General features: G+C 49.9%; 1 protein-coding gene across 1 annotated transcript in view; it reads left to right on the top strand.

Annotated features, from left to right (window-relative positions):
- WWC3 (WWC family member 3) overlaps positions 1-27,190 on the top strand; it is a 115,774-nt gene that overhangs the window by 72,454 nt on the left and 16,130 nt on the right. The window contains exons 8-13 of the mRNA XM_088028878.1: positions 1,558-1,631; positions 15,329-15,571; positions 18,178-18,267; positions 19,838-20,403; positions 25,798-25,918; positions 26,697-26,771. Coding sequence (XP_087885004.1) covers positions 1,558-1,631; positions 15,329-15,571; positions 18,178-18,267; positions 19,838-20,403; positions 25,798-25,918; positions 26,697-26,771 — 1,169 coding nt within the window. The remainder of the gene's footprint in view (positions 1-1,557; positions 1,632-15,328; positions 15,572-18,177; positions 18,268-19,837; positions 20,404-25,797; positions 25,919-26,696; positions 26,772-27,190) is intronic.

Raw genomic sequence — 27,190 nt, 5'->3', positions numbered from 1 at the left:
GAAGCGTGCAGACTGAGAGAGTCTGCTAGCAAGGTGGAAGTCACCGTCTTTTGTAACGTAATCGCAGAAATGGCTTCCCATCATCTTTGTTGTGTTCTACTGGTTACGGCCAAATCATGGCTCTAGAGCACTCTCAAGGGGATTTCACCTGGGCTGAATCCCAAGAGGTGGAGACCATTGGGGACCATCTTAGACATCTGCACACCTGACTTAGTTATCACTTACGTGCTCTAAGGCTACATAAGAACTGTGCAACAGGAACCTGTTGAATCCATTGGGCCGTAGATTTCTCCTTTTTCGATTAAGATGTCCATTTTGTTCTCAAGGAAGAGTGCAGAAACAGAGCTTAGGGATCTGTAGACAGCATCGGGAAGAGGTTTTAGGAAATGACATTTGTTTGTCTTGATGAGGGGTCAGCTGCAGGCGTCTCTAACAAACAAGATGATGAGGTGACAAATAGCTCATTCCCAGTGTAGACAGTTTCTGGAGATGTGATGCTATAGCCTTAATGTATTTATATTGAGGAAACCGTGGAGAGGGGCTTTGGATGAGGCTATTAAAATGCCCACAGTGGTGACACGCCTCATCAGAGAATGCTCGCTCCATCCCTCATTCAAAGCAATAGAGATATAAAGAAATTCCTATTGACATATATCAAAACTGGTATCAATAAATTCAGCTCTAATCATTCAAATAGAGTATTTTCAAATGTTTGTTGACATGAGGTTATTTAAAAAAAAAAGAAGACTTAGTGGCTATAACATAGGGTCTAGTTAAGGTCAGATCTACAGAGACAATTGATTCAATGAACTAATGTCGTATATTTCCAGGAATGAAGGAAGAAGTAACCAAGGTGAGCTACGGTTACCTCCCATACAGGTCTTTTTTTGGTTTTGTTTAGGAATTTGTTTAGTTCAGCGTAATTGGTATGGAAACATTTAAGTACAGCTAGTGATCACATGGGAGCGCCACATTTCAATTCTAACTCCTAGGGTGATGGGCCGCCTTCAGGCTTTTCCACACCTTGCTTTCTTTCCTTTAGACCTTTAGTTCTTTAACATGCTGCGTAACATTCGAAGGAGGCCTGTAGCCCATCCCTCACAGAACTAGTCCACCTTCTTCAGATCTTGCGACTTCTTAAGAGAACATCATTCTTCTGCATTCACTGAAGAATGAGAGAACATACTGTACAAAATGGGATGAATATTTTTGCCTTTGTGTCAGCTTTTACTAAATAATTCCCTGTGTTTTTAAATTTTAATTTGTTGTTGTTGTTGTTGTTGTTAGGAATTACACAACAGATGAATACACTTCCACTGTTAAACAAATCCACCAGTGCTTGGGAGGCAGTCTTCCCAGCCCCACCTGCAGCTTCCACCAGTCAGAGGTGGCGGCCGAGCACTGTTTGGTGTATTTCCTTCCAGACCCTTGAGAAATGGAAATTTAAAGACAAATTAAAATATTCTTCATTGTCGCTGAAAGTTGAAATGAATTTTCGATTTTGAAAATATGTGTTTAATATGTTTCCCCCCTTTTTTTTCCTTCTGTTCCGGAAAGTTTGTCTTTGATGATAAAACAAGACTTGTAGACCGAGTCAGGCTTAATTGGCAGTATGAGGAAGCCAGAAAGAGGTAAGAAGCTCCTTTCTCAAATCTTGCCTTCTGCTTCCTTCCTTTCTTCCACGGAAAGAGGTTTTGTGGCGCTCCAGTGTGGGACTGTCCACTTTTCATCAGAAAGTGGTGTCTGCTAGAATACAAAATCCACGATCTTCCTTTCTGGGTAAGCCTCTCAATGCCCATGATAGAATTTCATGTGCATTTAAGACGTGAATGTCTCACTGTTGTGACCAGTTCTAAAGCCATGAGCTAATAAAGACAAAGACTTTCCCGGCTTCCTTCTCCTCTCAGATAGCTCAGGACTCCCACCCACTCCGCCTCCCAACCAGCAGTAGCCCCTCAGACCTGCTTCAACACAATTGCCTTATCGTTTACATGTGTCGTTTCCAACTCCAGAGGTTAATGGAAATAGTCACATATCTTGGTTTAAAAGACAGTTTCACAAGGACTAGGTCAACAAGTGCTGGCGGTACCTCATCCGCTGGATTTCGGTGGAGAGACTCGCAGCACAGCCTTTTGTGTGGACCTTTGCCGTAAATCATCTGCCCTCGGAAAATCAAGACTTGACCCTGTCTGTACCTGTTCAGGATTTGTCTTTCTGTCGCCCTCTCCCAGCCCTAAGCATTGGACAAGGGCAGAACTGAGAGGCAGTGCAGTATTTTTAGCAGCTCACGTCCCTCCCCACGTTTGCAGGACCCTGGTTTCAGGATTCTGACCCTGCCCTGGCTTTTGTGTCCCCTTTCTGGAGACCCTCTCTCTTTTGTGTCTTCTGAAGAGAGCCTTAAAACCAAATTATTTCCAGATATGTGCTTGAGAAAGCTATGAAGCATATTTTAAAAAAAGTTTCTTTAGTCACATATGAACTATTTTCTTGGAGGGTCGGGGAGAAGGAGTGGAATGCCAGGTGGGGTAAGGGGGTCCTTTCTGGAAGCGAAATAGTTGGCTCTGCTCCACATACTCTATCATTCATGATGTCTGGAAATCCATTTTGTCGCCTTTTTAGAAAACGTAAAAATAGCAACAAAAGCGGATCACATGACTCCCTGCTAGAGGGCCGACATGAGCTGACATGGGCTTTCTGTTTGCTCAGAGCTCGTATGCCTGCTTCTTCCTGGCTTCTCACCACGTATCTGCGGTGGGCTTTACGCTTCCACACCGACCGCTGCCGAGCGCATTCAGCCGTGCTGCTTGTCTCTGCAGTCATATTCTCCGTCTGTCGTGCATGCCTTCTCCTGGGCTCGCTGCCGTTTGTCAGGGGCTGTTGTCCCCTTTGAATATTCCTCTGCTCATTCTTGCGTGTTTCTCCTGGACCGCACAGTGTGGGTGCTGGAATCTGCTGGGCTGTAGTAAAATGCAGAAAATAGTTGGTTGTTGCGCTTAGGGACATAATTGTTACATGTTTTGCTGCGACATTTACTAAACATAGCAAGTGATTTCTTTGTTTCCTAGAGATGGTATTGGTACACAGTGAGTAACCTTTTAAATGTTGAGATAAGACATTTGGGCGAAAAGGCAAGTATTTAAGAAAATTTTTCAGGGGAGGACACTGCATTTCATCGGCATCTTTTACTATTTATTTATTTATTTATTTATTTATTTATTTATTTAAAGATTTTATTTATTTATTCATGAGAGACAGAGAGAGAGAAGCAGAGGGAGAAGCAGGCTCCCAAGGAGCAGGGAGCCCGAGGCGGGACTCGATCCCAGGACCCTGGGATCATGACCTGAGCCGAAGGCAGACGCTTGACCGTCTGAGCCACCCAGGCGCCCTCATTGGCATCTTTTAAATGACAGTACTATTTCAAGATTGCCAGGACCTTGTCAGGAGACACACTGCAGCTACATGGGGCGGGGTGGGGGGGGGGGAGCCCTGCCCCCCGTGCTTCAGCCTTTGTGGGCCAGAAACGCCGTTCTGGGCCGCACCAGCCACATTTGAGTATCAGGGACACGTTGTGGAGATGTCCCGGACCGTCTTGTCCTTTTCCCACTACCACAGTGGTTCCCAGTAGGCAGAGTTGGGGAGTGGGGACCTCACCACCCCCAGGGAACTTCTGACCATGTCTGGAGGCAGGTTTGGTTGTCACGACTCTGGGGGCCCTGCTACGGCCGCTGCTCAACATCCTGTGGCGCATAGGCCGGCCCCACCCAGAGAGTGACTCCCCCATATGCCACCAGTGCCGAGGCCGAGAACCCTTGCTCTGGCTGGAGGACTGTGGTGTGTTAGCGGGGCCATCCCTGCAGGATTTTCTGCCGGCCGGTCTGCATGGGTGACCCCAGTGGTGTCATCTGCACCCCACCCCAGCTTCTGCAGGGGGCAGAAGCTGCTGGGAGAATGGGACATTGTACTTCTTTCTACGCAATACCTGCCCTGTTCTGGACATTTCAAAAAAACTGTGTGGGTTATGCGATGCGATCACATATGCTCTTTAACCTATTTGGGATATAAATTCCTCCCCAACTAACAGAAATATGTCGGTTTATCAGTGGCTCTGCCTGAGGGTGAGGACCTCTCCCTACCCCACCCGGGCAGTACCTGCTGGGGTTGTGTGCGTGTGTATGTGCACACACATACAGCATGTGCCTGTTTACAGACGTGCGTGCGTGCATGCACACTTGTATTTTCCCCTTTGTTTTTATTACAAAAATAATACACGAATACATTGTTTTTGTCACAGGCACAATCAGTAGAGACCACCCACTTTCCCCTTCTCTGATCCCACTTCCTATCATTCATGGTTTGGCGTGACACCTTCCAGGCTTTTATCTAAACATTTAAATAAAGTAAGCCCAGTATAGTTAAATGTAGTATGTGATGCATAGCTTAGGATGCATAAGCATCCCTCTGTGGATAGACATCTTAGATGGTTGCAGTTTTTCCTTTTCACAAACAGTGCACGTCTTTTCCTAGGCCCCCGCCTTGCAGAAATGACTATTTCCTTGGACTAGTACTTAGCAATGAAATGTACAGATCTTAACACACATACACTGACAGGTTTTATAGGGGCGTCTGGGTGGCTCAGTCGGTTGAGCATCTGACTCTTGATCTTAACTCAGGTCTTTATCTCAGGGTCCTGAGTTTGAGCCCCGCATGAAGCCTACTTTAAAAAAAAAAAAAAGTTTTGATAGATACCCCCACATTGCCTTCCAGAATGACTTAGCCACCTTGCGCTGCCACCAGCGCCGATGGAGAGCCCTGATTTTCACATCTGCTGAGCATCATTAAACATCTTCATTTTTTGGTCAATTTTACTAGAGTAACAGGCAAAGGCCTTCTGTCAGTTGTCATGTGCTTCTCCCTGGTGTGAATGGTACATTTCCTGGTGCTGTTCAACATAATTTTGTGTGACTTTTGGTTCTTTTAGTTGCTGTGTCTGAATTTTTTTTTTTTCCAGACAAGTGATCCTTTCAGAAAATGTTAGATGCTATCATTCCCCTGTTCCACATGGCTCTCAAACCTTGAAGGAGGCCACTTTTGCTCCCTAGGGAACAGTTCTGGTCCTCATGACTAGGGCAGAGCCCAGGGATGCTGCTGACCAGCCCACGGCGCACAGCACGGCCCCACAGCAAAGACTGCGGTGGCCCGGAGCGTCAGCAGTGCCTCAGCTGAGAAACCTTACTCTTGGCCTTCTTATTTTGCTTCTAAATCCCTACTGTGTTTGGACAAGGACCCACAGGAGCCGGTTTTCCACTAAGGGCATTAGCCCACTCCCCCGTGTCTATCCTTGCCCTGTTCCAGACAGGTTGACCCCTCGGTGTTCCTCAAACACGCCGGGTCTCAAACCTGCCAGGCACACTCCTGACTTAGTCCCTGGAGTCAGCAGAATAATGGCCCCTCAAGATGTTCACGTCCTAATCCCAGAACCTGGTGGCTGTGTCGCCTTCCGTGGCAGAAGAAACTTTGCTGATGGGATTAAGTTAAGGACCTTGAGACGGGGCAGTGATTCCGGATGATCCAAGGGGGCTCAGTGTCATCACTCGGGTCCTTAGAAAGGGACAGTCTGGGAAGGGGATGTGAGGAGGGAAGCAGAGATTAGAGTGGTGTGGGCCACGAGCCGAGGCCTGTGGACAGCCCCTAGAAATGACAGCGCAATGGATTCTTCCCTAGAGCCTCCAGAAGGATCACAGCCCTGCCCACCCATTTTTGACTTTTGACTTCTGGAACTATAATATAATAACGTGTGCTGTTTTGGGGCGCCTGGGTGGCTCAGTCGGTTAAGCGTCTGCCTTCGGCTCGGGTCGTGATCCCGGGGTCCTGGGATCGAGCCCCGCATCGGGCTCCCTGCTCGGCGGGAAGCCTGCTTCTCCCTCTCCCACTCCCCCTGCTTGTGTTCCCTCTCTCGCTGTCTCTCTCTGTCAAATAAATAAATAAAATCTTAAAAAAAAAAAGAATAATGTGTGCTGTTTTAAGCCACCGAGTCTGTTGTTACAGCAACAAGAGGAAACTCGTACAGTGGCCATGGCCTTTGACGTTTCCTCTGCCAACAATGGAATGCTTTGCCTCAATTTGTCAGATGGCTTCTGCTCTCCTCTTGGTCACCTTGTCAGAGACGCTTCCCTGATCATTCAGAATAAAGTAGCATGCCCCATTCCCGCCCCCATCACCCCAATCCTCCCAGCAAATGTAACCACCTAACCCATTCTCTATATACGTGTTTGCTTCTTTATCACTTGTTTTTCCCTCCGAGAACGTAAACCCCACAAGGGCAGGGATTTAGGTCCGTTTAGGTCACTGCTGTAATTCCAGGAGCTAAATACCCACTGAATATCTATTGAATGAGTAAATGAGGGCCCCATTTGGTCACACTTGCTGTTTGGCACTTGCTTCTGCCAGTGGGCAAGCAGAAGGAGTCCTCGGGGCCCAGGTCCTGGCTCTCCTCCTGGCTCCCTTCCCCAGGGCCCGCTGTGGGCCTTGGGATATTGCCCCTTGACCTGAGGACAGAAAAGGCAACAAAGATACGCATGTCTTTAGGGTTCTAACAGAGGCAGGGCATGGTCTCTTCATTTCAAGAACTGTGTTCGCATGATACATAATCATACCAAGCTCAGCTTACAGTTCTTGGGCCTTCATGGACATTTGAAAAGGCTCATGATCTTGAATCTTTCTATAATGAATTCTCTTCTTGGATGCTGGAGAAGACGGCTGCCATTTTGGATCTGCACCCTGAAGGATGCTGGGATTACGGCTGCCCGTGCATTTGGGAAGGGCTTTCTCAACCAAGAGGGGAGCAGGGATCAGGGTGGAAAGTTGTGTGATCGCAAGTTTCTGAGGAGGTGGGGGGTCCGTCTGTGGCAGCTGGACCAGCCTGTAGTTGCAGAATGAAGCGGGGGGGGGGGGCGGGGGGGCGGGGGGGATGGAGGATGCCGCGAGCAGGGAGGCAGGTCTGCGTCACGGGGGACCACAAGCACCTTGGAAAAGAGTTGAAAATGCCGGGCATTCTAGGACTTTTGAGTCGGGAGTGGTCAGTGTGAGCCATCCAAATGGTGAGAGATCCAGGAGGGCAGTTGGAGGTGGTACGGACATCATGGAGTGGCTGAGCTCACCTTGGGAGAGAACATGCACTGAGAAAGGAAAAGAATTCAGGACTGAGTCGTAAGAAAGCCCCATAGCTATTGGCTTGGCGAGAGTGAGGCTGGCCGGGGGAGGGAAGTAAAAAGTCCGAGAGAGTCTGGCTAGGAGTGAGCAGAAAAGAGAAGAGGAAGTAAAACCTCAGAAGACACTCACCTCCAGGGACCCACAGCAGAGGAGGAGATACTCGAGAAGTCACAGCAGTAGGCCGGCAGAACTCTGCTTCCCCGCACCACCCGCCCACAGTGCCCCTGGTCCTGGGACCAGGTTTTTATCATGCTGACTTGCTTTTTTTCCATTTAAAGAACTCTTATTCTGATCGATCTCTCTTTTTTTTTTTTTCTGTTAAAATAGCTTTCTTTTACAAAATAATGGTGATAGTTGATGTGAGTAGGTTTTTTCAAAATCTCTACTTGGAAAAATAAAAAGTTGGCAGCCCTACACCAGCCCCTCCCTCTTCCTTAAGTGGCATGGGCCATGAGGAGTGTGACCTAGATAGCCCTCACCGGAGCTAAAGAAGGAGAATGGCCCCGAAGAGCGAGTTCTCAGAGGCTCCCTTTATGGCCGAGGATCATTTAGAAGGTGGACCTTGAGTTTTGATAATGAGTTTCTGTTCTCATTGGATTTTAAGCTGCTTTAAAATGTCTGTGTAGCGGGGCGCCTGGGTGGCTCAGTGGTTAAGCGTCTGCCTTCGGCTCAGGTCATGATCCCGGGGTCCTGGGATCGGGCCCCGCATCGGGCTCCCTGCTCCGCGGGAGGCCTGCTTCTCTCTCTCCCTCTCCCACTCCCCCTGCTTGTGTTCCCTCTCTCTCTGTCTCTGTCTCTCTCTGTCAAATAAATAAAATAAAAAATAAATAAAAAATAAAAAATAAAATGTGAAGCATTCTTGTCGGCAGAATCCTCAACCTCTGTTCACCGAGCCATTGATAGCGGTGCCCTCTGTCAGGCACTTGGGGTTCTGGTCCCCTGAGGTGGCTGCAGGGTACATTTCCAGTCCCCGCGGAGTAATTTGATTTTTGCCTCTAGTCACTGAAGTCAATTCTTCTAGATCTGGCTTCTAGATCTGGTGAGCGAGTGAGGGCCTGACTTGTAACCTGCTCAGCCGTAGGTCATGTGATTGCCAGCCACACCTGGCAAGGCGCTCGGCTGGACACAGCTTGGAGTCACAGTCAGGACAGCCTCACGTCTCCACCGCAGTAGACATGTGAATTGAGGGAGGGGTCGGTGTCATCAGGTCCCAGGGGTGGAATCATCCAGAGCCATGACAGGGATTTTATTCCAGTTGCCGTTTCTGTTTTTTCAGACTGCCCCCAAATGAGATACACGATGAGCACAGTATAGACTTGGGTCCTCCCAAGTCCCACCGAACTGCTTGCACGGTGGCAAGCAGTTCTCCCCCAAGAACTAAATCTAGAACTAGCATTAACGTTTCAGAACCCGAGCAGCAAAGACCACAGTCAAAGAGCAGTGGCTTTGATGTTCTGTGCAACAACGCTCCACGTGGCCACCTCCATGACAGCCCCATGAGCATCCCTGGAAGGAGGGTGGCCTACGTACAAGAGAGCATGTACCTCGTTCACCCACCAATGCATGGAAAAGTGCATCACTTTTTTTTTTTTTAAAGATTTTATTTATTTGAGAGAGAGAGTGCGCGCAAGAGAGAGCTTGAGCAGGGAGGAGAGACAGAGGGAGAAGCAGACTCCCCGCTGAGCTGGGAGCCCGATGTGGGCTCGATCACGCTCAACCGACTGAGCCCCTCAGGTGCCCCAAAAGTGCATCACTTTTAATGGCAGTGTTAGCAAAGAAGAACACAATGCATCCTTCCCTGCTCTTTCACTCTGAGGCTGGGAATGGCAGGTGGCCTTTTCTTTTGCTGCTGGACTTGCATTATTTTAGTGCTACAGTTCGGCATTTGGTTTTGTCATTTCTGCTACCTTACCTGTGGACATCAGTCCCCCAGCTCCCGTTCCCAAAATCATTCCACCCCGAGTTCAGCTCAGCTTGCCTACCTTCTGCAAAAACTCCTGAGCTTTACCACTTACGAGTGGGGGGAGAATGTGTGTGTGTGTGTGTGTGTGTGTGTGTGTGTGTGTGTGTGTGTGTGTGTGTGTGTATTTCAGAGAAGTCTTGTCTTGCATATCTAGATTTGAGATTGTTTTTCAGAGTCGGGAAATCGTCGAAATGCAGTGCTGGACAATGAGAAGTAGCAGGACGTATTCAGATTTAAAGGAAGTTATGGAAGTGGGACTCGTAAGTCCAAGTGGTGGTGTGATTGCTAGAGAACTCCCTAGACCAAACCACCACTCTCATGGTGACTAGTTTTGTGATTTCAACTCCGGGTCATGGGAAATGTACCCAAACAACTGCTTCTGTTTCCCTTCAGGAACATTACTTTGGATTCTCAAGGCAGACCTTATGATAGGAGTATTTTCACATTATTGGTTAAAAATTTTAGAATGTTTTTTTTTAAGATTTTATTTATTTGAGGGAGAGAGTGAGAGAGAGAGAGAGAGCATGAGAGCAGGGTGAGGGGCAGAGGGAGAAGCAGGCTCCCCTCTGAGCAAGGAGCCCATGCAGGACTCGATCCCAGGACCCTGGGATCATGACCTGAGCCGAAGGCAGATGCTCAACTGACTGAGCCACCCAGGCGCCCCAAAATTTTAGAATTTTTCAAAGCCAGTTTGGAAGAACAAGTCTTGAAGCAATCCCGGTGACGCGGATAGTTCCTTATTTTTAACCTAAGAGCACTTGTTCCAGAACTGTGCACAAACTGTTGCTGTTTCCATAGAAACACTCACAGTCCAGATAGGAACAAAACATTTGCCCCGTCCAGTTTCCCTGCGTCTTAGTGTTCGTTGCCAGGATGGGTCCTGCTGTTCTCTGGTGTCAGGAATCAGTGTCGCGTTAGGATTCCAGTTGGATTTGATCAGTCGCTTAGAGTCTTCCTGCATCTTTCCAGTGACCGTGTGTCTGGGTTTGGGGGTGAGGCGCAGCTGGGGGAAATACGGGCATGCATCCTTGCCACTGTGGCTCCTTCCGCACTCAGGCCAAGGGGAAGAATCCTGCAGGTGTTCTGCTTCTCATTTAAGGAAGTCGCTCTCCGAAGGTCTATATGCTCAAAGGGGAAATGACGTGAGGGCAGGCAGGGGTGTGGGGGTGTGAGTAGACCCTTCCTCCATCACATATTCTAGATTCAGATTTCTCGGATTTCTAATGTAGACTAGAGAGAGCTGAGCCAAATGGACACCGGTTTATCAATATTTAGCTCAATCAGTTGAAGTGATTTTATCACCCATCTGGCCTCGATCTCAGCTGAGGTTTTCTTGAACTTTTGCTTTTCACTTACATGGATATTTACAAAAAGAAAACTAAAGAGAGAAAACAACAGAAGTATCGAGTCTGTAGCTGCAATTGAAATCTGAAGGCACAAGGCTCTAAGCTGACATCATGCCCCAGACTGTGGTTGTTGGGGTCCCGTCATGTCTCATAACCATCAGATGGGACCGTGGCTTGCCTGGAGTTCCTTTTCCCTTCCAGAAAGCAGCCATATCTTAGGAACATGCAAAATTATATGGTAGACTGCAGGCTTTACGTATAAATGCAAATAATTAAGGATTATTTTGGATATGTAAAATATACCTCAAAACTGTTATATTAGAAGTGCGTTTTTTGCAATAAAAATGCAAATCACATTTAGGATTTCTGTGTGAATTGTGAGGGTCTCAGTAGTTTCTGCAGCATCAGTGCAGGTTTCCATGCATGGTTTAATGGTGCCTGGGTTATAACAGAAGATGTGTTCGGGCAAAAATAGTGAGGGAAAAATGATTCATATCTTATTTCTGCCTGCATTAGACCTGTTCAGGGAATAGAATTTGGAGGTCACATAATAAATATGAAACCTGAATGCTTGATTTGAGGATTCCCTTTTGTTTCTTCTCTGTCATGAGCACACGGACATATATTTTAACGCTTTTAAAGGCATTTGTGAGAGGTTATATATAGGCCATAAAATGTATTACCTGTCAAAAATTAGAATCAGTGCAGATTACGGTTGACTTATAGGAAAAAAAAAAACCCTCGCCAATTTTAAGTTGCTCTCAGGTTTTCTTTAAAAATGACCTTGGGGTGGGGCACCTGGGTGGCTCAGTCGTTAAGCGTCTGCCTTCGGCTCAGGTCATGATCCCGGGGTCCTGGGATCGAGCCCCGCATCGGGCTCCCTGCTCAGCGGGAAGCCTGCTTCTCCCTCTCCCGCTCCCCCTGCTTGTGTTCCCTCTCTCGCTGTCTCTCTCTCTCTCTCAAAAAATAAATAAAATCTTTAAAAAAAAATAAAAAAGTAAAAAAATAAAAATGACCTTGGGGAAGTTTCTTTTTTGCCAACTTTAATCATGACCTTACTTTGCTTTCATGTATTTAATTTCACTGAAATGATATTTCAGGGGGAAAAAAACGCCTTTCGATTGTTTTTCTCATATTGCTCAGAATTGGAATGATGGTACTCGCAGGAGTGGGGTCCCAGCCTCCGGGTCAGCCACATGGTGTGGCTGTGGAGGAAGGGGCACTGTAACTCTACGTCTGTGTTTAGCCTTAGGCACAAAGTCTGTCTCCTCCACTGAACCTAACACACAAAGCATCCTCCTTGCAGACGGCTTGTTTCTAGGCCAGCAGCACAGGCAAAGCCGTCTTGTCTATCCCTTGGTGAATGCACAAGAAATCACTGGAGGAATCCTTCCAGAGCTTTTGGCTTCCAGTGCAGACAGACAAGACATATGTGCCTCACTCTCAACCTGGCTGAGAGCAGGCCCCGAATGTCTGCATCTGGAATGTGGATATAGGGAAAGAAATGGCACTTGGCACTATATATCCATATTCTTCTGGGTTCATAGATAGCTCTAAGACGACCATGCAGTCATTTACATCCTTGTGAAATTTAATTATGTGAAAAAGCACTGTTCTTCAGCGTAGAAACGCTTGCCTCGTGTTCAGTATCGCCCAAACACCTTTTCTAGATGGACTTCTAGAAGTCAGCTTTATCCCGATCTTGTCTGTGCTGCAGAGGCTGTCCCTTGCCATGTCGTGTGTCTGTGCATATTTGTCCTGTAAGCAGAGTCACAGTACTGTGTGGCACTTGGGCCGCTGTACTCTTATGCCTTCGGTGGACAGACTTTTTGAAGTCGGCCCTTTGCCTCTCTTCCCGCCTATAATTCTTTTCTTCCCTTGTTCTGTTTTCTGGTAGCGGACATTACTTGAGATTTGCCTGGGAACCTTAGGGTTATCTAGGGTCGGATCTTCTGCCCCCTCAGCAACTTGGATGCTTGTGGAGTTCCAGCTGACCAGCACCTGGCCAACTCAGATGCAATCTTGATCACCTCCCATGTACACCTCGGAAAACTCAGAGGGAGTGCTTTTAAAAATGTGGGTGCTTGGGGGCGCCTGGGTGGCTCAGTCGTTGGGCGTCTGCCTTCGGCTCAGGTCATGATTCCAGGGTCCTGGGATTGAGCCCCCCCTCCCCCCCGCATCGGGCTCCCTGCTCGGTGGGAAGCCTGCTTCTCCCTCTCCCGCTCCCCCTGCTTGTGTTCCCTCTCTCGCCGTCTCCCTCTGTCAAATAAATAAATAAAAAATCTTTAAAAAAAATGTGGGTGCATGTAGTATATGCATGAGAATTAGTATATGTTACAAAGTAATACCGCGAACTTCAGCTGGGTTCAGAGAGGCTTTCCTGCGACTTGATCAGATTAATGTAATGAAAAATTATGAGGACACAATGGATTTGCTCAGTGTGTGTTGTTTGCCTCTTTCATATTTATTTCTTACTTTTGACTTGTCTTGATCTCCGGTAGAACGTTCCGGAAATTTCATTGGGTATAATGTCTGATTTGGCACTAACTTATTGATGGGCCGACTTGGAGTGTATTTTCCTTGGGCTTCAGTTATATGACTGCCATAAATTTCCATCACACTAATTAGACATAGATGGACGCTCAAGCCCGGTTGGATTCGTAGTCCTGGTCAGCCACCTCTGCCTGTAGTATTTTTCAGTGACATGATTTGGCACCATTTTCCAACAGATTTTCAGGAAATTAATTTTAAGTTGGAAAAGAACTTGCGTAATACAGCGACTGACATTCAACTATTTTCTTTACCTTCTCGGGGAATTGGACTTGAGTAAAATGTGCACGTTTAAACTATAACTTATTTACTTTTTTTTTAAGATTTTATTTATTTATCTGAGAGACGGAGAGAGAGAGCACAAACAGGGATGGGGGCAGACGGAGAGGGAGAAGCAGACTCCCTGCTGAATGGGGAGCCCAACGCGGGGCTCGATCCCAAGACCCCGAGATCATGACCTGAGCCAAAGGCAGATGCTTAACAGCATCTGTTAGGGGATGCTGTTAAGCATCACATGTAGGTGCCCCTACACTTTTTTTTTTTAAGCTGTTGGTTTTTTTGATTGGTTTGGTACTTGAAGAAGGCATCTTACCCAGCTCTCCAGCCAGGCTGACTAGTCCCCATGCTCATGTGTAGCTCAAGAGGAGCCTGACCCGGTGCAGGGCTGGCCAACAGGCTCTAACATGTGGGCCAACACCAGCTGATTGGCAGTATCTGCAGGGAACACAGCGTTGAGAAGGATTCTGAGGTCTGGACCTAGTGGGCAGGATGCCAGCTTTGATTAGTTTGTGTGTCCTGGGCAGGGGACAGGGTGGTGTCAGGAGTGCTCCTGCCGTTCCTGTATTAGTGAGGATCATCACGCTGGAGCCTAATGCAGGCCCCTATGAGCTCCATGGCCAATTAGGATCCTCCAGACCAGGCCGGGCTGCCTGAAAGCAGAGGGTTTTCAAACTGAAGTGAGCATCAGAAGTACCTGGAGGACTTGTTAAAACCCAGGTCGCCCAACCCCATCCCCAGCATGTTGCATTCAACAGCTCTGGGGTGGCACCTGAGATTTCCATTTGTAACAAAGCTCCTGGTAATGCAGAGGCTGCGTGCCGGTCGGGGACCCCACTTTGAGAATCGCTGCCTTGGAGGATGCAGGGCTATGTGTCCCTGCCACTTCCCTGTCTTCACAGCTCTCTGCGACCTCAGAGGAGTCTCTGGATTTCATTTTTGGGGCATGTGTACCAACATCTGCCTTCCACAGTGCTGGGTTCAGGGCGAGTCTGGCGTCGCTCGTTTCTGTCTGAAAACAGATAGCCCTCCTAGTTAGCCACACTTGAAGGGCTGAAATCGTACTACTCCACCCGTGAAAGGCTGCTCTGCAAATACAAGCCACATCCGTCCCATTTAATCTGCATTAAAGGGCACAAAGCGATGCAGTCTGTGTGCCAAACACGTGGAAGTGTAGGCACGTGGAAGGTGACAGCAGTGCCCGTACTTCTACCCCTGGAGGGTGGTTGTGCCGATACGTTTGGTGAGGCTGACTGGTTTGCACCCCCCCACGCCCCCGGTGGCCGCGCTTAGCAGGGCTCACTCTCATGCTCCCGTGTATTTGCTGGCGTGCTTGTTCACAGTTTCACGTGTTCAGCTTTTGCTGAGTGTCTGCTCTCTGCAAGGCGTTTTGAATGTCACTTGTGCTCCAGGTCCCTGGTGCTGGAGAGAGCAAACAGAGCTGGAAGACGTGGATCGCCAGGCTTTGGGGGGTTTCTGTTCAGAAGTCCCGTGATGGGTGCATTTCTCTCCTGTCATTTTGTCCGCATGGTGTTGGCAGTTAGGTACAGCAGAGCAGGCAGGAAGCCAGAAGCTTCTCTTGTGTATCCAGCACTGTGTTTAGCTGCTGCTGATGGGGGATGTGGAGAGAGGAGCTGGTTCCGTCCTGCTCTGGGACAGTGCCGTGGAGGAAAGCACGAATCTGTAACAACACAGTGCAGGGGTGTGGAGGATGCCAGCCTTCCTGTCCATCCTTTGAAGCAAGCGTGCCACGCTTACTGCCATCCCAAATCTCCTAGGCCCGGGGGGGGTTATGTAGGGGACCTCCACGTTCTTTTTATGACCCATCCTTTCCTGGTGTTTTGTTTTTGTCATTTAAGTTTCACTTGGTTCAATAATTTCAGTATCCACTTAGCTGAGTGAGTTTCTAGAATCCGTGCGATGGTGTGGAGAATGGGTGGTGATATTTTGACTTCACGGGTTTTTCTGGGCCCGTCTCTTGCAGAGTGTCAACGATCCAGCAGCAGCTGGCCCAGCTTGATAACGAGTCGTGGCCGGGCCTGGCCGAGGCCGACAGGGACCGGCTGCAGCTCCTCAAGGAGAAGGAAGCCCTGCTTCAAGAGCTGCAGCTCATCATTCAGCAGAGAAGGCCGGTGGAAGATGTGGCCCGGCTGGAGGAGGAGAGGAGGCGCCTGGAGGAGGAGATCCAGCGAGCGCGGGCCACGTCGGCGCAGGGCGCCACGGAAAGGTGGGCTGGCTTCCGCGGGTCCAGGAGCATGCAGGGCTCAGCTTCGGGGGAAGAACCACCCGGAAAAGCTAACTCGGAGAACTTGCACGTGACTTGAGATTGGTCCTGGTCATTGTTACGCAGGGCATCGGCCGCCTGGTGTGTTTCCTGGCCGAGTAGAGGGAAGGCAGAAGGTGGAGGGAGCGTGTGCCTTCCCTTCTGTGGGAGGTGCCGGCTCTGCCCAGGGCTCCCGGGGTTCCTGTTCCCTGTTCAGAAGGAGGACAGGATGGAGAAGGGGAGGAAGTGAGGGAAGCTGGGAGCCCCTTGCTTAGCGCCGGCCTCCCCCCCGCCACTCCCTTGCCCCGGGAGAGGCTCTGTGGCAGCACGAAGCCGGCAGCCTGGCATGCGTCCGCCCCCAGAGGCGCCTCTCCACACTCTGTCCTGGGCTCTCCGCTGGCCTCGGAGGTGTGAGGCCAGCCAAGCAGCCTGAATCCCTTGTTGCCCGGCCTTTTGGCGCATGCCGGGCTGCCGGCTTCCATTGGCCACGTGCAGTCACGGGCCGCGTCGGAGGCTGGGTCTGTGTTCCCCATGTCACGGCTGTCAGGAGTGTCTATGGGTATCAGCTGAGCTTTGGAGAGCCCCCCCCATGTGATAATCTACTGGACCTTCAAATTCAGTGTGTTAAGAGGACCATACACTGTGTCTGTATGAGCCTTCTGTATGTAGAGTTTAATAGGTGAAGGGCATCTGTACAGATGCCCTTAGGCCTGTCATTTAATCACATGGGAGCTTACCCAACCGAGGTACTGCTGGGGTTATCAGTGCTTGGATAGTCATCCTTAATAGATAGAGGTCTGTGTGGTGACTTTAGCGGCTGATGTCAGTGCTGGCCGGAAGTGGTGGCATTGGGAGAGCCCAGCTCAGAGAAATAGCTGGAGTGAACTTTAGTTTGCTTGGGATGATCGCGTGCCCTGTCACTTGACTCAGAATAAACGTGGAGTTGATCCTGAGTCTGGAAAGGGACCACGAACTGAAGTTTTCGTCTGTGCTCTTGTGCTTCTGCTCTCCTCTTGGTATTCTGTTGTATATGTTCTGGGTAGAAGGGCCTGGGAGTTCATTGGGTTGGTTGTCTCTTAAAGGGGGGTGGACTCTGTCCCATGAATGCCCCCTGCTTCTCAGGACCCCACACCCATGCACCCCTGACTGTTTTTGCCTTTGCCTCGTGGAAATCCCAGCACATGTGAGTGCTGGGGTCCCAGGGTACAAATCCACAGAACCCCGTGGAGCTGGTGTGACCCTCGATGCCCGGGTTCAGGGACCGGGTCAGCCAAGCTCGTCCAGCTGATGGAGTCTCTTGTGGGACCAGCCCAGGAGCTGAGTCCTGGGATGCAGAGCCCTCCACTGGGACTGAATTGGCCCACGTGTGGCTCCTGAATCTGCCACTAAACGGTCTTGGGCAGGGAGGGCTGTCCCCCTGTGCTGACAAGCACTTTCGTGCCTGCCACTTCTGCAAATGGTCTCTGTCTGCAACTGTGCTGCACGGTGAGGCAGGGGGGCCAAGTGCCCCCCAGGGCTCCTGCCGCCGGGCTGTTCTGGGCCTGGCAGAGGCAGGCCTCTTTCTCTGTGTGCCTCCTGTCATCGGATGCATGCTTGAATTAGAAGCATGGGCCCCTGAGGTGGGCGGCTTTCCCTGGGAGCAGGCTGAGGGGCGTTAGAGAGACCCGGTGTCGAGATGGAACAAAGCGACTGAGAGTGGCGTCTTGGGGCTGAGATGGGCCCGCTGCTTGGCCAGTCTTTGCCTGTCTCGACCCCGGTGCCCTCATCGTCAGGTAGGAGCTTTGTGCTGGGGTAGTGAGTGTCACTGGGGATTGGCACCGTGTCAAGCCTTTCCCCGGTCAAAGGGCAGAGTGACTGTTTTAAGGGTGCCTACTTGGTCACATGTTAAATGCCATCGTTTGATTTATAAACAAGGACTGTTTTGTTCTGAGGCAAACACATTCGTTCATTCATTCATTCATTCATTCATTCATTCAGGAAGTGTTGAGTGCCTGTACGTGTAGGGCTCCATTCGAGGCAGGGGACTTAGTGCAGTGAACAGAGTTCATTTCAGAAGTCCTAAAGTCGAAGAAAGTGGAAAGAAGAGAAAAAAATGCCCTTCAACCCTGTGACAGTTGCTGTTTTGTTTTATTTGTGTCTAATGTTAATTCTATGGATTTTAGGACCCATGCATTTTTGCCTGGAGTGGGGCTTAAGCGAGCGACTCTGATTTGTTCTAAGGAATTCCAGCAGAGTACTGCGTGTTCTGCATTTGAGGCCATCTTCTAGTCTAGTCTCTCATCCTTCCTGTCTGTTCATGCACCTGCCCACCCACCCACCCGTCCGTCCACCCACCCTCCCATCTGCGGAGCACCTACGGCGTATCAGGCACTGGTCAGGGTGCTGGGGGGACAGTGTCAAGCAAGACAAAAACAGTCTCTGTTATCTTGGTGTTTGTGGCCTACATGTGTTTTCTAGAATTGAGTCATTCAAACCTAAATCACTTGGGGAAATGTACAGTTGAATTTCTTGCTGGGAATATAAACTCACTCTCTTTGAAATCCACCAATGGACAATTTTCTTACCTACAGGATTCTACTTCAAGAAAAAAGAAATTGTCTACTTATGCAGCTGGAAGAAGCTACCCGCCTAACGTCCTATCTCCAGTCCCAGTTAAAAAGGTAGGTAACTGGGCGCCTGGGTGGCTCAGTCGTTAAGCGTCTGCCTTCGGCTCAGGTCATGGTCCCGGGGTCCTGGGATCGAGCCCCGCATCGGGCTCCCTGCTCCACGGGAAGCCTGCTTCTCCCTCTGCCTCTACCCCTGCTTGTGTTCCCTCTCTCCCTGTCTCTGTCTCTGTCTCTGTCAAATAAATAAATAAAATCTTAAAAAAAAAAGGGTAGGTAACTTTATTTTTATTTTTGGGGGGTTGGGGGCAGAGGGAGAGAGAGAGAATGTGAAGCAGGCTCCATGAGGTCATGACCTGAGCCGAAATCAGGAGTCAGGTGCTTAATTGACTGAACCACCCAGGCACCCCTAAAAAGGCAGGTAACTTTAAAAGAGAAAGCTATACCTAATTATCATGTTATAGTGGTGTGTCCATGAGCTTCATTATTCCCTTTAGCTTGTTTTTCTCCTACCAGAATTTAGAACCGGAGGTGGTTGTACACACACAGTGGGAAAGCAGCTACATTGTGTTTTTCAGAGGAGCTGCTAATGTCTGATTCAGGGAACATGAGGAGAACCGAGCTTGGCTGCAGAATAACGAGTCTGAAGTCAAATTCGTCTAATGATTTTGTAATTTACAGCTTCTGAAGTGTATATATCCATCTCCTATGCACATGGATAGTTTTATTTTGTTTTTTTAAAAAATGATAGGAAGGGGCGCCTGGGTGGCTCAGTCGTTAAGCGTCTGCCTTCGGCTCAGGTCATGACCCCAGGGTCCTGGGATCGAGCCCCGCTTCGGGCTCCCTGCTCCGCGGGAAGCCTGCTTCTCCCTCTCCCACTCCCCCTGCTTGTGTTCCCTGTCTCGCTGTGTCTCTCTCTGTCAAATAAATAAAATCTTTTTTTTTAAAGATTTTATTTATTTATTTGAGAGAAAGAATGAGAGAGAGAGAGCACATGAGAGGGGGGAGGGTCAGAGGGAGAAGCAGACTCCCCGGCGAGCAGGGAGCCCGATGCGGGACTCGATCCCGGGACTCCAGGATCATGACCTGAGCCGAAGGCAGTCGCCCAACCAACTGAGCCACCCAGGCGCCTGATATGAATATTTTTAAAGTAAGAACTGGATGCTCAGTAATAGCTTCATTTTCAAGTAGTTAGTATATTGTGAAGCGTAATATTAACGGCTTTCTATGTACTTTCTCGGTGATTCCTCCTAAAAATGCCACGAGGTAGGAATGATTATCTCCCTGCCCCCAGGGAGAAAGTGGGGGTTCCCAAAAGGGCAAATTGCTTGACGCGGTGGGCTCAGCTAGTCCGTGTTTGAGCTGGAACTTGACGTCTAGGCGTGAGTCTCTGATGTTACCTATCGCTCTCTACTGACATTCAAAAGAAACAAAGGAAGTAGTAGTCAAGGTGCCTCATCAATGCTTGTGAGCGGTTAAAGACGTGCTCTGGTTAATGGGAGGATGGGGCAGGATTTCGTTCCCTCTGGAACAGACCAGATGCTCGGCTTTGCCGTGGAGAATGGCGGGGCTCCAGCACAGGTCTTCAGGCCGCTTTTCTCCGAGCGTGGGCTATCTCTCATTTCAGCCTGTCCGCCAGCACCCTGACTGTGTCTTCGGGGAGCAGCCGCGGGTCCCTGGCCTCCAGCCGGGGCTCGCTCGCCTCCAGCCGCGGGTCCTTGAGCTCCGTCAGCTTCACCGACATCTACGGCCTCCCGCAGTACGAGAAACCCGACACCGAGTGTGGCCAGCTTCTGCGCTTCGATCTCATTCCCTTCGACTCCCTGGGACGAGATGCCCCCTTCTCAGACCCCGCGGTCCCCTCGGGCTTCCACAAGCAGAGGCGCTCCCTGGACACGCCGCAGTCCTTGGCATCGCTGTCCTCTCGCTCCTCCCTGTCCTCTCTGTCTCCCCCGAGCTCGCCCTTGGACACGCCCTTCCTCCCGGCCTCGCGCGACTCCCCCTTGGCCCAACTGGGGGACAGTTTCGAGGTGCCCGGCCTGGGCGCCCTCGACAGACTGCGGGCTCAGGCCTGTGCTTTGGGGGACGAAGACTTGCAGGGCACGGCATCCCTTCAGCCGCACGGGTTCCCCGGGGATGGGGAAGGACCTCGCGAGCGAGGACCCCAAGTGACCGCCGCTCCCACGGCTGCAAGTAAGTACCGAGGAGTGCTGTGGGTTTTCTCCATCCCGGGAGAAGAAGGGTTTCGGGGCTCGGGGAAGAAATCGCGTGCAGTTGCACTGAAGCCCACCGCCTCTTCAATTCCATGGCCAGCTGTAGGTTTCAGCCTTGGTAGGGTGAGGAGCAGGGCACGCCTGCTGTCTGCGTGCTCTCTCCGTGGGGCCGTGGGGTCTGGGGCCTGGAGAGGTCACGGAGATGGCCAAGTCATCTTTCCCAGGCCTTTGGCTTGTTTTCAGGACGTGCTTCATCGCTGAAAAGGACGGTAAGCACCGCAGTTTCCCGTAGTCAGAGGCTGCTAAGGGGGTCCTGGGGCGTCTGTGAATTCCCGCACCCCCAGGGTGCTTACGGCCGACGAGCAGCACTAGGCTGGGTCTGCCTGTCGCCCCGGTGCGCACCTCTACTTCCTTTGTCCCCGTGACTTCGTCTCTTAGCCTTTGTCCTTACAGTTTTCAAAGGTGTAATTTATCAAACATGGGAATGAAAATGATTGGTGTAATTTCAAAAGACATGCCAGTAAGCATCCGTCATTTCTACCCAACCGATTTCTCTGGTGGTCCTCAAATCGAGCAAGGCGAACTTCGTGCATCTGGTCCGTGTTAAATCAGCTTCTCCTTGGTGCCTGGGCCTGTCCGGTGGTAGCCCACGTAGAAAACGGAACTGGTGTTCTAAAGAATATTCCAGCTGATGGCTCATGCACAAAGCAGGGCCTGGGCTCCGACCGTCCTCATCTTGACCCCATGTGCTTTTCTGAGCCAAGCTCCAGCAACTTTAACTCCCTTAGGTTTCCAAGAGGACCAAGAGCAAGGTCTCATTCCTGAAGTTCCTGAACTTTTATTTACACAGCAGAAAGGTTTTAGACATTCCATTTAGGCAAACACTAGATATTTGTGTAGCTTAGTGGATCTTAAGCAGGGGAGATTTTGAACCCTGGAAGGGCCTTGTCAATGGCTGGAGACGGTGTTGGGTTGTCACAAGTGAAGGCTGTGGGAGGGGGTACTGCTGGCATCTGGTGGGTGGAGGCCGGGGATGCGGCTCACCATCGTGCGGTGCCCGGCACAGCCCCCGCCTCCAGGAACCATCCGGCCAACATGTCAGCAGTGCCGAGGCTGAGAAACCTGGCCGCGCGTACCGGTGAGCGGTTCAGCAGCAGGGGGCAGAAATTAAATGTGAGGACCAAGCCAGGGCGGTGTAGTGGAAACGGCTTCAGACTCGCAGCTTAGAGGCCCAGATCCTGTTCCCTGGCCTGTTGACTGGCTAGCCGTGTGACCCTGAGTGCATCCCCGGACTTGGCTGAGTCTTGGCTTCCCTGCCCGTGAACAAGGCGGTCTTCACTCACCACTGTTCTCTTAGCCTGAGTTTCATGTATATGACCACAATGGTTATTGTAGTTATAATAGAAGAATGGTCTCTGTTAGCACCTACATGCCGGACCAGAGATCTTTGAGGTCGGGAGGCCAGCCCTGTGGCTTTTTGGCATCGGTGATTTTGCTGTCTTCTTCTCTGTGTTTACAAGCACGCCTATCACATCCCCAGGTATATGGTTTCTGGAGTTCACATACGCAGGTGCCCCTCATTCCCTTTCTTCTTTATAATCACAGGGTCAGTGCTCCATGTTTACTCCTTTAATTCAAAAAAGAAAACACAAAATCGGGACCAAATTGCACATCTGTTGTTGCTTAAGCTGATTGCCCTCAATGCCTCACCTCCCTGCCCGCCTGTCTTTAAAGGCTGAGACACAAGAATATCAGTCTCATTAGGCAGAAAACCCCAAGGCCCAAGAGCCCTTTTGGGCCAGGGGAAAGACAGGATGAGAGGGAGAAGAGCTGACTTAATTTCTGATCCTGATTGCTTTACTTTTTTCTTCCCACTCTGAGTGACATTACAATGGTTCAGACTCCTTAGGCGGGGCGGTATTTGGTTATGCTACGTTCAGCTACTGCCACCTCGTGGTCAATTCTTGTATGACATTGTCAGTTGACTTGGGTCTTTATAAACTCGAAATAATTAACTCAGTGAATGCGCTGGTCCTGGTGGGTGCTCCCAGAAGGCTGGCTTGGGTAACCAGCTTCAGGCATGGACACAGAGTGACTTCTTGCCTCTCTTGATGTTTGTGGGAACGCTTGAGCCTAGAGTCATCAGGGATCTTTGTACTCCTTATGTTACTCCACCCCTCGTTTGCGATGCCTGCCGTCATGTAGTTCCCCCCGACTTTCTAGTTTCCTTAGGAACAACACAGTCTAAGTTTGACCTCCGGCAAGTTTTAGAAAGATAGAATTGTGGTAAGCTGAAATTCAGAATTGCCCAAACCTACGAAGGAAGCTCTAGGAATAATTTCTTCCATTGTGTTTTAAATCGATCTGTGGAGGCAGAAGGTGGGACAGGGGAGTGGGAAAATAGACTATAATCTTTAATGTTTTTAATATTTTTACTACTGACTACTACTACCCGTAGTCAGAGGCTGCTAAGGGGGTCCTGGGGCCTCTGTGAATTCCCGCACCCCCAGGGTGCTTGCGGCCGACGAGCAGCACTAGGCAAATTTTAAAAGCCAAATGTGTCGGCACACCCGGCTGGCTCAGTCCGTGGAGCGTGCAACTCTTGATCTCGGGATTGTGAGTTCAAGCCCCACGTGGGGTGTAGAGAGTACTTAAAAATAAAATCTTAAAAAAAAGCCAAATGTGTCATGATTTTTGAAATCTTTTCCTGTTTTCATTTCCCATTAGTATTTGCTAATCTAAATCTGGGAAAACCTTGATTTAGTTCATCCGTTTATTGACGTTTTTATGATATTCGTACTCTGTTTAAAATTGTTGGCTTAAATTCTGCAGTTTTTTCACTTTGTGCTTTTTTTCTTTATCTCCTTTCTCATGCGGCTCGACAGAAACGTTCACTGTAAGTGACCTTGGAATCCTTCACCTTGTTGGTCAGGCAGCAGGCACATCTTTGTGTAATGAATCAATGTGTTCAGGACAGGAGGGGTGTGGCCAAGAAGGGCATATCGCATAGTTGTACTTTAACGTAGCTCGCTACTTACCATTGTTATTATTGTTATTATTATTATTTCAGCATTAATACTTATGGCTACTAAAGTTGTACAAGAACTTTTCTAAAAGCTTGAAGTACTCACTCCTGTGTATGATTTCCCAGACTTTAGTGGCTTTTATTATTTTACTATATGCCAACTGGCAGCTTTGCCCAAAATGTGATTTTCATTATATTTTCTTTTCGTCAAGCAGTGCTGATGTCCTTAGGTCTCAGTGTCTGTCTGTCTGTCTTTAATGATGGAAAGATCAGAGATTTTTAAAATGAATGTTTGGAGGACTGTTTATTCCTTCCCTCCCTGGCATTGCCCACCCACCCCCCCACCCCCCGTGCTCCATCTCGCCGTCTTGAAGCCCCGGGGCAGATGGCAGGGGGTGCAGCGTGGGATCTGCTGTGCGCTTTTTCTCACCCAGGGCAACTGCTGATCATACTCCCTTCTGACACCTGCTGCCAGGTGCGACTTGCTCCGTGAATGCGGTAACTAAGCCTGGGATCACTGAGGATTAATTCCTTCATTTCCTTTTTCTCCTCCAAGACTGCCATTGCAGTGAGAGAGAAACGTTGTGAGCGTTGCACCGTCGGGTTCACCGGAAGTGCTTGGGATCATCGCTTGGTGGTATTTCCTCGAAGGAATGCAAGGCTGGGCCTAGGAGCCGGGCTGAGGGTCAGGGCTAGGGATGGAGATAGGGAGTGGCCTCGTTGGCCGGAGATCCGTGCAACAAAAAGCTTCCGTCTGCGGTTCCGAGCTGGGGGCTTTGGGTCCTCCCATGTGGCAGGAGTGACAGGAAGTGCTGGACTTTGAGAGTCCGCGCCTCCAGCCACCCCCGAATGGAGCCAGCTTCAGTCCCTGGTCAGGGAGGAGTCTGTAGCTGCCCACCCTTGGCACTGCAGACCTTTGGAAGGACAGCTTTTGTCTGCAGTTGAGATCGTGAGACCAGGGACCGCAGCCCCGTCTGTTTGTATGTTGTCTAGCGTGTTTGGATTTAATCGGTGTGTGAATAATGATTTGGTTGAAAAGCGAGCCGGTCATCAGTGGCCTGGACATTTCCCTCAACGTAGTGATGCACAGGTGCCTAGAGTTTTGTCTTCGGAGCTTAGATGGCCAAAGAGAAGCACGAAGAGAACAGAGAGGGACCCGCGCTGTTAACAAAAGGGATCACGATGTCAGAGGAAGGCTCGGTTCGGGGCTCCATGGTTAATTTCTGTCTTCTCACCGAGTCTGCCTGTCTGGAAAGCGTGGAGACTCCTGTGTGCACGTTCACACCTAGCCCGGGAGGATGGTGTGCCTGCTTTTATTGGCTCTGGGAAAAGGAACTTGTGAGGGAAGGAGCGATGACAGTGGATGAAATGCTAAAAGGAAGAATGTCGACGGTTATTTTCGGCTCTCGATTAAAAGAGCTACAAGGCAAAAACAAGCTGCCTAGTAACGGCGGTTTGCTAACCCCAGGAAAGCAATTTTAGAACTGGCCCCAGGGCTGCTGGGAGGATACTGCCATCAGAGGAGCTGTTTCCAAAGGCTGAGTCTGGGATCAGCCGTGTCCTCTGACTTGAAAGCCACCATGTCTTGTTAGGGTTTATTTGGATAATTAAAAAATTTTTTTTTCTGATTATAAAATATAGAGTCTATGTTTATTGTATAAAATATGGGAAATACCAAGCAGCATAAAGAAGGAAATGAAAAATACCCCTACCTACCACTCGCATACATTTAGGTAACAGGTGCTGTCTGCATTTGGGGTAACCTTGCTTTCCCGGTCTTTCAGGGTTGGTGGTCTTTCTCAAAGTGTGACATGAAGGGGCGTCCCCCCATCATCTTCTGTTCTTTGTGCTCACTAAGGAGGTGAAGAGAGATTTGTGACTGTCCAAAGAGCTTTTAGGGGCACCTGGGTGGCTCAGTCGTTTAAGCATCTGCCTTCGGCTCAGGTCATGATCCCAGGGTCCCGGGATCGAGCCCCACGTGGGGCTCCCTGCTCAGCGGGGAGTCTGCTTCTGCCTCTCCCTCCGCCTGCCGCTCCCCCTGCTTGTGCTCGCTCTCTGTCCCATAAATAAATAAAATCTTTAAAAAAAATAAAAATAAAAAAGTAAGGAGCTTTTGAAGAAGTAGCCAGAAGTCTATTTCTCCAATTTTTCAATATTAAAAAAAAATTTTGAGCGCAGCATATTTAAACATATGCATGTGTATATGACGTACGTATATATAATGGCGTGTCTCTGAAACACTTAGTAACTCTGTATGTGCTGTAACTTAGAGTGTTCATTTCTTGGCATCACGGTCCCCGGCCTCCCATGCTGTCACCTCCTGACCCCAGGTGTGTCTCTTGTTTATAGCAGTGACTCTTCGAGAAGACAGTGCCAAGAGGTTGGAGAGGAGAGCGCGCCGAGTGTCTGCATGCCTGTCGGATTATTCACTAGCCAGCGATAGCGGGGTATTTGAGCCTCCAACCAAAAGGTTAGAAGCTGATCTTCTCCCTCCGCAGACTTCCCACAGTGTTGCTGTTAAGCACAAAATGTATGCATACTGGGACTTGTGCATATTGAAACTGTGTGGGGCTCCAAGGCTAGAATCTCTTCCTGGCTTCTCTCAACTTTGGTAGGTTGGGCCTTAGCGACCCGCCAAGAAAACTCCTCTGGCTTCTGTGTGGCCTCTGGAGGTTGGCCCTCCTTCCGTGGTTCGAGGATGACTTCCTCCTGTCTGGCCCTGGTCACTTGAAGGCCTAAGCCCATGAGAGCCGGAAAAGGAGAGCCAGTGGACAAGAGAGACCTGCCTTTCTAGAAAGGGCATTCATTAGAACTGAATGTTCTCCCTCCTTCCCCTCTTTCCTAAGCTAGAGGAATCACTTTGTAACGACAAAACACCTTTTGGGACTCTGGGCTCTATTTCGGTTTCATAAGTTTGATGTCATCGTTTCCTTTCAGGTGTCTGTCAGACATCTCACTTACTGCACACGGTTTAAGAGTTAGTTTGGAAGTTTGTCCTGAGCAGCACATGGGGTTTTGAAAGGTATCCCGAGTCATTTTCTCAAAAACAACAGCACTTTGTAGGCAGGTACCCACGGAGGTAGGTCGTGGGCCTGCTGTGTCCTTTCAGTCACATAAAGAATTTATTTAAGTCGCAACGTAAGAAAGCTCTTCTCGGTAAGAAGCGCCCCGGCACGAGAGAGCTTCTGCCAAACCGGCCGTCATCGGCTCCCTGTGGAGTAACCCCGGTGACTCTCTGGTTTGTTCAGGAGTGAAGATACTGACGAGTCTGCACACGGAGACGCTTGTGGGAATGAAGGGCCCCAGATCCACGTTGGATTTTTGTGAGTACAGGCCACTCCTACCCTGTCGCTCCTACAGATGATCGGTAGCTCGGCGCCCACCCAGTGACCCACACTTGCAGGCCGGGAGGCATGCAGGGACCCCCGCGGTCTGGGTGGCGCTCCCGGCCTGGACGACGCCCCTCGCTGCCCGCTTCGGTGGCTCACGTGAGGGGACGGAGGTGGCAGGAAGGAGGGCTGGGGAAGAGCGGCTCCACTGCCGTCCTCCAACACCGAGGGTCACGGCTGGGAGCTGTCCCCTCATGGAGCTGGGCTTCCGGGGCCATAAGCAGGGGGCACGGGACGCCCCGGGCAGTGGCCGCACATCCGGCCTGGAGTTGCCTCTGTCCGTGGCCGCACGGAGCACGTGCAGTGGAGGGCCGCTGCCGGAGCTCAGTCACCAGGAGCTTCCCGCTGGGGGC

Source organism: Eumetopias jubatus, unplaced genomic scaffold (genome assembly GCF_037043125.1).
Source record: "Eumetopias jubatus isolate StellerSeaLion01/CBP00866 unplaced genomic scaffold, mEumJub1_p1.0 scaffold_11, whole genome shotgun sequence".
NCBI classification, from domain to species: domain Eukaryota; kingdom Metazoa; phylum Chordata; class Mammalia; order Carnivora; family Otariidae; genus Eumetopias; species Eumetopias jubatus.
Note: the sequence above shows the minus strand (reverse complement) of the source record. Positions and strands in the feature narration are given on the sequence as shown.